Source organism: Ambystoma mexicanum, chromosome 9 (genome assembly GCF_040938575.1).
Source record: "Ambystoma mexicanum isolate Mex_15411 chromosome 9, UKY_AmexF1_1, whole genome shotgun sequence".
Lineage (NCBI taxonomy): Eukaryota > Metazoa > Chordata > Amphibia > Caudata > Ambystomatidae > Ambystoma > Ambystoma mexicanum.
In genome coordinates, this window is record NC_090931.1 from 1,117,173,840 (window position 1) to 1,117,188,934 (window position 15,095).

General features: G+C 43.7%; 1 protein-coding gene across 2 annotated transcripts in view; it reads right to left on the reverse strand.

Annotated features, from left to right (window-relative positions):
• The window catches only part of RIF1 (replication timing regulatory factor 1), a 1,074,525-nt gene that overhangs the window by 296,246 nt on the left and 763,184 nt on the right, over positions 1-15,095 (reverse strand). For both annotated transcript variants that reach the window (XM_069616488.1, XM_069616487.1), the window contains one exon: positions 5,481-8,474. In XM_069616488.1, the coding sequence (XP_069472589.1) occupies positions 5,481-8,474 (2,994 nt within the window). The remainder of the gene's footprint in view (positions 1-5,480; positions 8,475-15,095) is intronic.

Here is a 15,095-nt window from a genome sequence, read left to right on the forward strand (position 1 = left end):
CACAGAAAAATACACGAGAGTGTGGGGGAAAAGGTCTCACTCTCCAGGTTACAATATTAAAGCCCAGCAAAAGGGCCTGGGGGACAGGTCTCTAAGGCAGAAGGGACTTAGGGAGAATTCTCATAAATGTGCTAAGACTGAATAGTCGCTCCAGTGTGACTGGAGTGAGATACCAGGGGTTTGGGTGTCCACCCATACCTCTTGCTTAGGCTTCACATCTTGTGCATTTTTAAGGAGTCCTTTTGTAGGGTGCTTAATAACAGTGTTATCCTGACAAAGCATTTTATTTAACTAAAGTTTCTGCTGCTGCAGAAGACTTTTGCTCCCATCCTACACCGACTTTGATGAACTCTTGACTAGTTGGGGATTGAACTGCTAAAGCATTAGAAGACTTGAAGTGTTGCTAAGGAGTAAACTACTGCTATTCGTGTTGAATAACCATCCCTTTCCTTCCTACAGACTTGGTCTGTGTGGCTATGTAAATTAATGAAACTGTCATTTCACTAACAAATGAGGATGCGTGCCACTAGTATTTAAACAGTGGAACTGTCATTTTCTGTAACAATTGTAAGCATGAGGGACTATTGCAGCAGTCGCCCTTCAAAAGTATTGGTGATATTTCCTATGTGTATTGGTTAGTCCAAGATCGTATTTACATACCTGCTTTGTGTATATAAAATAAATGTATATTTTATTATAACTTTGTGTGCAAGAGATTCGTTGGACTATTTTATTGACTGGGTTCATTGTACTTAACTACAGCTCACATCCTGCTTGTAAAATAAGCCGCGCTGCTCGGTCATTCTAACAATCCTTTGGGTAGTACAGACTTATACTAAGAGTTGGGGACCTGTATACCAAGAGATAGTTTTATAGAATTACCTCCAGGTGCACTTTAGGAAAACTCCCCTAACATGCAGGGCTGGTTTGTGCTTCTGTTGCATGGAGACATTTTCTGCGGAAGTTGGCGTTCACCATTTGGGCTTAACGTTACTGTACTGGAGGAGGGTACCACTCCCCTGGCAAAGGTCAGTATCTTAGCAGAGCCGCACGTTTCGGTTCAGGTCGCTCAGGGCACTCTGGGATCCATACATGCACCAAAACAGAACTGCTTTACAGATTAAAGATAGAAACTCTCCATGAAAGTGCAACAGTAAAGGAGGCAGCATCAATAGGTGGATCAGCATTATCTGATTGAGTTGCACAATTCACTTTTTCAGGTTAAGGTGTGAGTTCTGTATTAATTTAAATTTGCTGCACGTCACTGCCAGTTCTGAAGACCATCCCTCAAGGTTAATTCTGCTTCAATTCTTTAGGAAAGCAGGCTGGCTGGCGATGAACCTGCTCACAAGAGCTCAGTTGATGAAAGGTGTGTATATCACGTATAGCAAGACAAAAGAGGTCATGGCTGGAAGGTTTCGAATTAATCATAACCTCTGACATTGCTCTGGGCAACCCTCCAGACCATCGTTCTCTGCCTGCCAATCTATTACAAAAGGGGAACGATCATATGCCAATCAGCCTTGGTCCCACTCCAAAAGGGGCTGTCCAGTTCCAACTGCTTGGTCACATCCCTTCTGCACGAGACTACACGCATCCCCAGACGTGTTTCAGCCTCATTGAGCGTCAGTGAGAAGTTGCTTGGTTCTCTAGGCCCAGCAGGCACGGGACCCACGTCTGGGCATAGTAGTCCCACTCATGGCGACTACAGCTAAATAAAATCAGTGATGGCTGGAAGGTTTAGAATTAATCATAACCTCTGTACATCACATATGCCAACTTTCTATAAAGACTAAAGCTTCCATCAGTTAACTTTCACTCACAACTTTGGTTAGGAGTAGGCTCAACTCCTAAAAAACAGATGTTAAGGAAAGTAAACTAACCTTAAAGTTAAAGGGGCCGGCACTGCCACTCAAACATGCCACCATGACTCCCAACAGCCTCAGCCAGCACTGTACACAAATAGCTGGCCAAACTCCCACACCAATAGCAGCCAATGTGAGAAAAGCACCCACCTACTGTATGGACCACCACTGAAATCCTGTAGTAGCATGGGGACTGAGACTGTTGGGAAGGAAATTAGCTTTTCCTGCCCTCCCAGAGGCGTTTTAGAGTGAGTCCCATAGATGGATGTACGATGTACCAGGGGAGAGAGGGAAATCTTTAACCTCTTAAGTGCCATTGAGGTTCCCCCCCCCAGTGCCAATGGGTTTTTTTTAAAATCGCGGTATTCACCGCCCAAACCCGCCAGCATTTGCCCCCTCATTAACCCCTTAAGTGCCAGCGACGAGCCGGCTCGTCGGTGGCAACCTGGAGCGGTTTTTACCGACGAGCCGGCTCGTCGCTGGCATTTAAAGGGTTAATCAATTCTAACATGGACCTGTCCGATATTTGAAGAAATCGAGTCTAAAATCAGGAGTTGGCACACTATATACATAGAGAGTGAATCCTCAATAACAGCAGTAAAAATTGTGCTAGATATTGTAGCACAATCACATGCCTAAAGATAAACTACTTCTGGTAAACGTACATCTTTATTAACCTGTAGAACTGACTAGGGGTGTGTAGGTGTCAATAAAAGGGTCATCAGTAAATAAAGCCGGGCATAGAAGTATTGCCCCAACCCTTATATATAAACACATAGAATATGTTTTCTTCTAGGGTGTCTCACAATGAGACTGAAGACAGAAAATAACCCCCTTCCTCAGTGGGATTGAGTGCCAAAAGGGGGGAGGCACCTGCCCCAGTGTCGAGGGTAGAACCAATATTTAAGGTTCTATGTCGACCGGTTTCAGTGACATTTACAAGCGTTTACCCACTTTCTTCAGGACAGTCTTCTTGGGTTTGCCAGTGAGAGCTGGCAGAGCCCTAGGACAAGGGAAAGATAGAGGAGGGGAGGATTGTTGGTTGCTCGAATCCTCTTTTCGGTGCTGCTGTATAGTCTGTGAAAATAGAACAGGGGCCCTTGAATTGTTCCTTCAGCAAAAGTGCTGGTCTAGATGCCTGTGCGGCGTTAGTTCAGTCCCACAGCTGCGTCAGATTGTATAAACTGCAGTGGTGATCTTTGAAATTCCTCACGCTGCAGGGGGTATGAGAGCCGCCAGGCCTTACGTCAGGCGGTATTGATGGTTAATGTTACTTCATATAGATTGCGTGGAAATTGCGCCGTGTATCTCTGAAAAAGGTGTTCAGAATGGTGCGAGTCGCCGAGACGTCTGTGCTGCAGTCGCGTGATGAAATGTTTCTGTATTATGGACAAGTTCGCTGGATTCCTAGCAATGTGCTCTGCACGGTAAAATTGCTCCACCGCGTATCGTAGAGGGACGCCGTCTGTTGCTCTGGATATTCAGAGCAACAGACCAATGTCATCTTTTATTAACATCTACACACTCCTAGTCAGTTCTACAGGTTAATAAAGATGTACTTTTACCAGAAGTAGTTTGACTTTAGGCATGTGATTGTGCTACAATATCTAGCACAATTTGTACTGCTGTTATTGAGGATTCCCTCTATTTGTACATAGTGTGCCCACTCCTGATGCGAGACTCGATTTCTTGAAATTTCGGACAGGTGCATATTAGAAGAAATGATTAAAGATTTCTCTCTGTTTTCTGTCCCTGTTAGATAAGTGGCACACCAGCGCCTCCTAGCCAGTTTGAGACTATAGGCAGGGATAGTTTAGCCTTCACATCTATCCTACTGTCTTCCTGTATATGCACCTCTTTCTCTCTTGAGTCTCACATCAGAATTAGCCTGGGGCAATCCCTGCACTGGGACCTCCTCAATGTATTCCTTTATGTGAAATCCCTTTTTGCTTATGAGCACTGAACAGTGGGTTATAAATCCAACCTCTTGTGTTATATCTTCATCGCATGGACGACACCCCTTCTAAACTGTTTTTTGTTTTTTCCAGGGGGGAGGGCCATGCTAAGCAACCTGGCACAAACACAATATTGCATTAATTATTGATGTATAGACTTAGTGCGCGCATATAAAGAGACGCCATTTTGTAGTTATGTTAGACACAATCAGTCCTGCATGGCCACGCGGTAAACATAGGCCTGGCTGAGAAACCTGAACAGGCCCAAACGCTGAGGGCAGACGAACCTGTGCTGCTAATTCCCATAGAAACTTCCCTTTGTTCCTTAATTGTTGCAATTACTCGTTATCCCAGAGCGGAATGCACCATGCAAGGCCATGAGACATCACCAAGCTCTTTGCAGCGCGCATTCACCACAGCAAGGCCACCAGCAAACGTCCAACCACCACCCAGCCCACCAGGAGTAATGGCACCCACCACTGACCCAGTCCGGGACCCCCGAATTCCACGATAGTAGGTGACCCCAGACCACCAACCATAAAACGAATGGTCATAAAAGATCTAAACGAACAAGGCCATTTCACCTTATCCCATAAATACACCAGTTTTGATACGAGGTACAGGGAGGAATACATTATAGCTCAAAACTAGGCTGGAAGCCTGGTGTGCGGAAAGTGCAATATGAACTGAGCAAAGAATTTGTGGGTCAGCATGATCGTGTTTCTCCCCGTGTGCCAGTCCCCAAGCTTCCCAGGTGCATGCCATAATGATGTACTAGTATTATCTTACAATAGTAACTCTGTAATAGCAACATGTGACGTGTCTGACCTTCAGTCCCTAGAGAGATGAGCCCAGCTGACCCCACGTGAGGGAAAACAGATGGAGACTGGAACCAATCGCAGCCTGGCATCCCCTATGAAGCAGGCCCATGTATAGGGTCTCACCAACCAGCCACGCAGATTTTTTCTGTACAGTGATGACGCTGTGATGCCTTATAAGCTTCTGTTTGCTCCTCGAACATTCTGGTCTGAAGTAGTACAGAGCTCTTTGCTTGCACCCTTATTTTTGTACGATTAAAACTGGTTATCTTTGCAAAAAATCTCTTGGCCTTTTCTTTCTCTAGCGGGTTGTATTTCTTCTGGCATGAACATACAGGGGTGTTCCTTAAACACCTAAAAAGTATTTACCTCAGTGTAAATATCTTTCAACTGGTTTAGGATCTAGTTGGTTTCACCCACATCCTTTTTACTGTTTTGACATATACCAGGTTACTTTTACTTAGCTTTAATACTGTGTTTTAAATAAAGCAAAACTTCTAATAATAGTATGCATTTTCATCATATTAGGAGTAGGATATTTTGTTGTGCACTTGTGTGGGCCTAAACTATCTTGATACCAGCCAACTCCACACTAGAGTGAAGCAAGACTACTCTGCTACATTACCACTGGGAGCATTTTGGACTAACAATGGGCCCTTGGCCCACACTACTGGACTGACCCTCACCATAGGGATTCTGAATAACTACCCATATAAGTAAGGTATGCAGCACCATAAGCTCACAGGTTAATAATTCTGCTCAACCATCCACTTTGCTCTCTAGATTTGCGAGCAATGTCCACAAAGTAAGCAATTCAGTATAAAGTTGCTAAAACTAGTTACCTTGTTCACTGGTGAAGGCGATTCATCCTCTTGCTGTCTTTTTACACCCTTCTTTAAAATGCTTGTAGATGGAGAAGCAGAAGGTGACCAGATACAGCGAGCCTGTACTTCACTTGGACTTCCATTCAATGAGGTCAGAGCTGCACATTCAAATCCCTTTAATTTTAGGGGAGAACCCACAATGTCCATGTCCACTACAGCGTGTTCCCCAGATGCTGCAACGTCCACTATTGCAGGTCCCCCCGACACTGCACCGTCCACTACAGCATGCCCCCCAGGCGCTGCACCGTCCACTACGGCATGTCCCCCAGGCGCTGCACCGTCCACTACGGCATGTCCCCCAGGCGCTGCACCGTCCACTACGGCGTGTCCCCCAGGCGCCACACCGTCCACTGCAGCATGTTCCCCACAAGCTGTAACTTCCTCAACAGGGTGTTCACCAGAAGCTGCAATGTCCACTACATGGTGTTCTCGAGAAGCTGCAATGTCCAATACAACCTTTTCTTCGGAGTTTACCAAGACATTGCCATTCAAAGCTTGCTCTCCAGAGACTACAGTGTCAACCACAGAAAGTTCTGCAGAGGCAGACATTTCCTCAATAGGTTGCTCTTCCAAGGTTGCATTGTCCTCTCTAGCAGACTCAACGTGGCCAACCTTTCTCATGATTACAGGACCAAACTGCATTTCCGTGGATGCACAACTTATCTTGCTCGATGTGGGGTGGCTGGATTTTTTAGGTCGCCTGTTACAGATCTTTTTATTTTGATCACGTTCAGGAACCAACTGACCTACATCTACTTCATGCACAATATCACCAGGTCCATTTGTCATCACATTCTCTTTCTTTACAGGCACTACAGGATCATGGTCTGTGGGTAAAGAAGTACTGCAGTGCTCAAGTGGCTCATCTGAAAGCATTTCTTCCGCAGAGAATGGGTCACACCTTTGGTCATCTAGTTGCTTAAGTGCTGAAACAGTAGATTTATTTGTAATGCATATCAGTGCAGCTTTAGTGTCCTCACTATTCATAACCTGGGGTAAAATTGTTTTTTCCTCCTCTGAATCAACACTGGATTTTTCATCCCGAGACACCTTAAAGAAACGTGGCTTTTTGTTTCCAATCATGGGTGTGCTCACTGCAGAGGGTCCCACAAAGACACTATCCTCAAATTGTGTGTTAGGACTGCTGGACTCAGCAGAAACACTTGTGGTCCGCGATTTCATATTCTGATCACCAGGCTTCAAATCTTCCTTCTCTGAAATGTTTGAAGCATTGAGTGTCTTTTCTTGCTGTTGCCCTGTACAGCAATCACAGCCTTTTGACTTTCGTAACCTCTTGCTTCTTTTGTGTGGACAGTCAAACTGTGGAGTACTGATTGCAGAACTTGAGAAAACATCTGGAGTTACTGTTGAGAAATCACCAATTGTTGGCTCAGTCATAAAGCACTCCATTTTGCTGACCACCTCGGACTTACTCTGGACATCAGATGTTTTATTTGATGTCACAGTTTGTAAGGAAGGTTCAGAAATGTGCATATCTGTACAAGACACTTTGTATGCACCCTGCTCTTGTACCATACTATTTGAGTCTTTAAGACCAGTGAGGTCAACAGCAGAGCAGTTGGCCTCAGAGGTATCCTTGAACTCAAAGGTCTTTGTAGATGTAATCTCATTGTCAGTTTCAGCACTAGATACAAGTTCACTTTTTAGAGAGACCAACAGTCCATCTACAACACTTTGTGGTGCTGGCAGCTCTTGCAGTGCACATTCACTGTCATTCTTAACGTCAAGCATGCCTATGTTCTTAGGTCTGCCTTTTGCTGTTCGCTTTTTCTTGATTATTTCTTCCTTTGTCTCTGAACTGTCAGACTCTGAGTTTTCAGTGCTATGGAGCGACACCAGCGATGCTCTCCTAGTCTGGTATTTTGAACGCTGCACTGATTTTTCCTGAACTCCTTTGTCTGAGACAGTGTCTTGAGGATCACCCATACCATTCTTCGCTTCGTTCAGCGATTCCATACTGCTTTTGTGAACTTCTTCAGGAAATTGCTCTTTTCTATTAAGATTGCTCAGAACAATTTTTTCGCATATTTCATTTTCACTGTGCTCTCCATTTACTTTTCCATCGAGCTCTGCTACAACGGTGTGTTTTGGCAAATCATGTTGTGGTCCTGCCTCCACAGGGTTTTCATCACCCGCATTTTTGTCATTTCCAATGCGGTCAAGCTTTTCTTGATCAGCGTTACCAAACTCTGAGATATCTAATCTTCGTCTAGAAGAGCGCCTGAGTGATTTTAGGATGGAAGGAGTATTTTGAAGTGCTTCTGAATTGATTTTTAGGCTCAGGTTTGATCCCCTGGGAGGTTGGTTTTCTTTGAAGTCAATATCCGCTTCTGCAGCATTATCCCTAGCTTCTGATTTCATATGGGGCTCCAAATCCTGAGTATCAGGAATACATTCTGCCTCTTCCACCTGCATTAGCTCGTCATTGGATTTACTCCCAGCAATAGTTGAAGTGTCCATGGAGTCTTCTGTTACATCTTTGCTTGCTAAAATCTCACATTGTTTGGACTTGTCAATCTCCAGCATGGCAGACTTTTGCAGAGAATGCTTTGCCTCAAAACAAGCTGCTCTGTCTTTAGATTCAAAATCCACTTTGCGTTTCTCACCATGCATTGGTTGCACCTCCGCAGAAGTTGCCTTATCACCAAGAAATGAAACCATCTCAGTCATTGGAAACTTGTTTGAAGGTGGACTGAATGGCTTATTCACCGGACCATCAAACTTCTCCAAAGTGATGAAAGATTGTCTTCGACTAGAAGGCAACGGTGGTGTGTCAGAAACTACATCAGAGCCAATGCTGCCAGTTGAAGTGTTTTCACCAGCTGACACTTCTTCAGGACGTTCCTTACTTATCGATTCATTCAAAAGCTTCTCTTCACTTGAGCATCTAGCAGCCTGGTTGCCATGGAGCAGATCTGTGTCCATTTCCTCCTACATAGGAAACAGAAAAGAGGGAAATATTTAGGAACCTGTGAGGTACTTTACAACACTTATTCTGCTGTTCAGCCATTATTGAAATGCATGCATTGTTCCGTGAGGGCTTGAAATGTCATGGTGTGGTCCGCAAAAGGGAGACCAGACCTCAGACAGGTCTGCAGTAATTGTGCTCGAGACCAATACCACCAATGCAGTAATGATGGAAGAGATGGTTTACTTACCGGATGTGGCACATTCACATCTTTAACTGTGAGAGTAGGGGGAAGCAATGTTTAAAAAGAAATCTACCCCTGCAAACAGACCGAGTGTTAGCAAAAGAAACCACAAATTGAAATCTAGCCCGAGTCACCTACACTTCGTGCTGGCTTCTAGACTTTTGTTGTCAGAGGGACGTCTACTGAGGAACAAATTACTTCTGTAGGGAATGTTCCTTCCGATACAATCATTCCATGTGTTCTGAAAATACACTAGTGACAGACGGATCTGAATATTTTCCACAGCTACTAGCTGGAGCTGTGCAGCTCAGAAGTCAGTCTCATCATGCATCTTTGGCGTTCCCGCGGTGGAAGGTATGTCATACACACACTAGTATCCACCAGCAAAACCTTTGTCAGCTCCACCTTTTTCCTTCAAAGCATGACAGAGCTGTGATGCCCAAAATATTGTTCATACAGTTCAAATATTTGCATTTAAGTACTTTATTTAGCAGGGTAGTTGGAAGGGCAATGAGGTATTGGTAGGAGGATACATATCTAAAAGAATATTGCTGAAGGTATGGCATTTGTTATTCTAATGGATATATTCTCCCAGAGTCATCTTCTGAAATACTTCTAAACCCATGGCACAAGAGTAAAGGAGGAGAAAGAAGGACCAGAAAGTACTTTATAGAAGGACATATTGCAGGACCAATCTTTCCACTCCAGGATACTCAACCGCCAAGGAATCTAGTTGGTAATGCTTGATTAAATCGCGCAAAGACGCTCAAGATCCTGACTGGCAAATGTCAAGCAAAGGGGCATCTCTGCAAAGCGTAAGTAGCTGCCCGACCCCTTCTAGAAAGTGCAACGCACAGAGCCCTTTGGGGGAAGTCCTTGTCTGCAAGTTCATAGCAGGTCTTGATGCAAAGGCCAATCCACCTGGAGATGTCAGTTTAGAGACTCCTCGCCCCTTCTTTGGGTCAGCAAGGCCTATTAAGAGCTGGTTGTTCAGATGCTATTGATTTAAGAGAAAGACTTTGATCACCCTTCAAGAACCAATCAATGGAGCCTACCCCTCTGTCTTGACTAGGTGCAAGTGTAAGGAAAAATACTGATACTTATATCTTCTGCTAAACATGGCCTTTAGAAAACTGCAAAAACTGAGGTGAAATGGATATGGCTTATAGCTCAAGCTTTTCTTTCAGAGGTGAAGTCCAACAAAAAGGAGACGTTGAAGGTCAATTTGCATTTGTAATTAAGAACAGGGTATCATTCGGAACAGAAATTAGATACAAAGTAGGCAATAACAGACAGTCCAAGGGTAAAGTAAGTTTACAAGCCTGAGGCCAGTATGTCAACAAATTACATAGAGCAGTCCTGATGGCAGAGTGCAGGAGTGGTGTTGGGGGTGGGGGGGGTCGCTCCTTTTTTTTAGCAGGTGGAGAATGAGCCTCGTTTTTAAAGAGGTCCACTGAAGAGATGATTTGATGGCTGGAGAGAGCTTTGCAGTAGATTGAGGCAATTAGGGAAAATGAGTGAATGCTGGAGGAGGCAAGGGGTGTGTGGGGCAGAGGGCCAATATGGTATTGCTGAGATGGATTGTCAGAATGAGCCCAGTGGACAGATTTAGAGGCGCCACCGTATTCTGGAGAACTGTGAAAGACACTGATGTCTAGCCAAACAATCTGGCTAGTATGTTAGAGTGGTGAAGAGTTCAGTTAAGCAGAATGTATACAAATACAATTATTTAGACCATGGACACTTAGACATCAGGTAAGTATTCTTTAACCATACACCATTATATACACATTCACTTTTGGGGTGGTCAGACTACAGAGCACTTAACACTTTACTTTTGAGAACAGTTAACCCAATCCTAGCAACTTTAGTGTAGCAAAGCATGTGGATAAAGAAAAGGGAATTAAGAATCAACTTACAGATTTAATACGAAAAGGAAGAAAGCAGTTAGAAACACCAATTGCAGCCTTAATTAAAAAAAAAACAAGGCACCACACTTTAAAATAAACCTTCCCTAACTAGTAAAAATGGGTCTTAGTGCCCCAGTCACAGATGCCATTACGGTCCTACTCAGAAGGCTAGGAGTATTTAAGAGAGTTTTAACACGTGTTGGCAAAGCCAACAGGCAGTTGCAAGTACCTCAAAGTTGAACAATGAAAATAAAGTTATTGGGAGACACTTAATCCAACCACTTTAGGAGAAGCTAAGGGACGGAACCTTGATAAGAACGCCACTAAATCACAGTTAGGCTAGGGAGAGGTAGGGCAAGGACTTTACATGTGTTAAACCCTATGGAGGCAGGCCGGGGGGGGGGGGGGGGGGGTAGTAACAGGCATTGTGAGTGGTCAGTAATGAGAGGCGGACAACTGCTTGTATATTTCTCAAAATATGCCATTTTATTAAGGAAATTATATATTGGTATTTCTATATATAAAGAAAATACCGTGCTTGCCCTACTCTACAGAGGAATTCCCTGCCTAGTCTAAAAGCTAAGGGAACATTCCCTAGTATTGGATAACTGGCCCTCAAACTAAACAACCACATACAGAAGATAAGGCATACATAACTCACCGTATTCGCATTTCTGATGCTTGTATCTGCTTAGATTCACATGCTATGCATAAGCTGACATCTAGTGGTAGTTGCAGAGTATTACATGATTTGTTCTCGAAACTCGAAGTTATACTATCCCTAGTGTGAAGTCTACTGTACCCATGGTCCTTCACGCGTCGAGCTCCCTCAGACAGTTTTGTTTCCGACATGAGGTTGCATGATGTGTAGCACGAGTACCGAAATAGAACATCTATGCACCTTCAATTCCAGGTGGGGAGGAAGGGTTAGCGCATGTGAATCTAAGCATATACAAGCATCAGAAATATGCTCTGTCAGAATGGTTTTTGACTTTGTTTTTATTTTCCGGTGGTGAGGAGGGTTGATGTTTGTTGTGTCTTCTATGTTGTATTTTTGTTGGTAAAATAATCATTTGTATTTTTGATAATAGGTCAGCAGTGAATTGGCAGTCAGAACATGTTCTGCTTACTGTCGTTTTTCTATATTTGACTTAATGTAATCAATAAATTTTGTATTCAAGTTATGCTCTGATTGTTTTGCTTATGGATGTCCTTTCTGAATTGTAATTGTTTTGTTGAACTAAATAAAGAGTTTAAAAGAAATACAATTACAGTGATTAATGTATGCCTTCTGATGCTTGTGTATCTGCTTAGATCACATGCTATGCATAGATTAGCGATCAGTGCTTGGAGGTGGGTTGTGAGAAGGTACAACAGCAAAGAGATGTTTTAGCACCACTTGCCCCACCTGTGAATCTGCTTTAGAGTGTCTCAATGCAATAATGCTGGGTAAATGTATGTATGGAGCACCAAGTAGCTGCCTTGTAAATTGTGTCTAAAGGAGCATTTGCAATAAATGCTAAAGTAGCTCCTGTACGTCTTGTAGAATGAGCTCTTGGTTTAAAAGGCAGAAACATTTTTGATAGTGAGTAGCAAAGCTGTATGCACTTGACTATCCATCTGGAGATGGCGTTCTTGGAAATATGATCTCCTTCCCTGCCAGGTGCTATGGAAACAAATCGTTGATCTGTTTTCCTTAAAGGTTTAGTTTATGTAGTACAAGGCAGCCCTCCTTACATCTAGGGTATGGAGGCTTCTTTCAGCCGAATTTGATGGCTTTTGGCAAAAAGTCCATAGCTCAATGGACTGGTTAACGTGGAACTTAGATATGAATTTGGGTGAGAACCTAGGGTGTGTTCCAAGAACCACCTTGTCTTTCTGGATAATGAAAAGGTCTTGTACTGAGAGTGCCTGTAGTTCACCGTTTTATAGGAGGTGATTGTTACCAGAAAGGCAGTCTTGTTTAAATGTTTTAGGCAGGCTTTGTGCATAGGCTCAAAGGGGGGGGGGGGGGACCTGAGCTTTGCGAGGACGTTTTAAGATCCCAACCTGGTGAAGGATTTGTAATGGGAGGGTATTATCTCTTTACTCCTTCAATGAATGCTTTGATAACTGGTACCTTCCACCATGACATTTTGCTTTGTGTAAGCAGACAGAGCCGCTAGGTGTACTTTGTTGGAATTAAATACTAAACCTGAGTGTAGTAGGTAATGCATATAGTGAAGAATGTTAGATGGCGAAAATACAATTGGATTCATGCTTTGTGGTCTGTACAAAATGACAAATCTCTCATACTCGTTAAAGTACTGGTGTCTAGTGTTGGGTTGCCGTGCTTCTTTGAGGATATCCATACACCTTTGTGGAAGATTAAAGTGCCCAAACTCGGACTTCAGGAGTCAAGCTGCCAAGTTTATAGTTTGAGGGAATGGGTTGAGTGTTGTCCCCTCGTGATGAGACAGCATGTTGAACGGGCATGATTGGTTAGCACATTGCCAGTTTGAGTTGTGGAAACCATGGTTGTCGTGCCCACATTGGAGCAATTAGGATTATAGTGACTTGTTCCTGGGGCATCTTGTGCACTATCTTGTTTAGGAGTGGTGTCGGTGGAAAGGCGTAGGTAAATTTCCCTGACCAACTCATCCACAGGCTGTACCCCTTGGACCCTGGTTGGGGAAACCTGGATGCGAAGTCTGGGCATTGCAAGTTTAGGTTTGTTGCTAACAAATCTAGAGGTGGATGCCCCCATTGGGTGAAGATATTGTTTAAAATATCATTGTGAATTTGCCACTAGTGTACCTCAGGCAGTAGAGAGCATTAAGATCCACTGGAACGTGTTTGGGGACTAGTAACATGTTCCGCTTGAGCGCCCACTTCCAAATCTTTTGGGATAACCTGGACAGACTTAGTGTGTGTCCCTCCCGGCTTCTTTAGATAAAACATGGTAGTGGTGTTGTGTGTGAAGAGGTGTACTGTTTGACCTGCTAGATGTTGAAAAGCTTGCAGTGCCTGGATTACTGCTAGGAGTTTGAGAAGGTTTATGTGGTTTTGGGTTGTGTCCCCCCACATGCCGTGTGATGGAGGTAATGGGCTCCCCACCCTCAGAGTGAGGTGTCCATTGTCAGAATGGCTTGTACTAGTGGATTGCGAAAGGGTTTTCCTTTTAGCAAGTTGTCTTTGGACCATCAGCACAGAGCTTGTACTAAGGTTAGCGAAACAACCACTAGATCGTCCCATTGAACGCTTTAAAGACCATTGTTTTGCTAACCACTCCTGAATTGGGTGCCTGCGCAGCCACACATGTGGAACCAGATAGATGCATGAGGCCATCATTCAAAGAAGGTGCATTGCCTTGCGCACAGTTATTTGTCGACCAGCTAAATATTGAGGTACTTGAAACCTGTTTTATACCCTCTCGTTTGAGGGGAAGACCAACTCTGAGTCTTTAGGATTGCTCCCAGAAATTATTTCACTTGACTGGACTTAATTTTTTCTCGTTGATGGACAATACCAACTGGAACAAAAGATTTATTGTTCTTTGGGTGTGGCGTTTGAATATTTGTGGTCCCCTGTTATTAGCCAGTCATCCAGCTAAGGGTGCACTGGGATTGATTCTGCGTAGGTGCGCCGCCTACTGCTAGTACTTTGGTGAACACTTTTGGCACCAAGGCTATGCCAAAGGGGATCACCTTGAATTGATAATGTTTGCTTGCTATTTTGGAGCGCAGATACTCTGTGCGCTGGAAGCATTGTAATATATGAAAGTATGCATCTATCATATCCAATGTTGCCATGAAATCCCCTTGTTTTAAGAGGTACTACCTCCTGTAGTGTTGTCATGTGAAACATTTGTGGTTTGACATGTGTTTGCTGGGTGCAAGTCAAGTACAGGGCGCATAGTTTTGTCTTTCTTTGGTACAAGAAAGTACGTTGGCTATATACCCTTACCTACCTGGTTAGCTAGCACAATTTCTATGGCGTCCTTTTACAGCAGGGATTTTACTTCTAGTAGTACGAGTCTTTCCTTTGGCGTCATTTTCCTGGATCTTGGCGGGTGGTTTAATGGTTACTGCAGGAGTTCTATGCAGTACCCTCCTGCCACGGTGGACAACACCCACTTCTCTGATGTGAGCCCCTCCCATTTATTTATTTTATTTAGCATTTATAGAGCATGCCGAACCTGTGGGTATCTGGGCGCTGGAAAACGGGTAATGCATACATTTAACAATAAAAAACTTAAGTTTGATATATTAGGAAGTGCTTATTTACAGGCATAAGATAATGTACAGATGCACCAAATAATCAATGATATTTATATGTGTAATATTATTCACATAAGTATTGTGCTGATGAAGTGAGGACAGAAGTGACAGATGGGTGTGAAGCAACAAAGTCTCTACATTGGAGGTGAGGAGCCAGGCTTTGAGTTTTCTGCAAAATGAGGTGTGGGACGGATGCATGGGTGAATTGAACGATACAGCCTCTGACTGCAG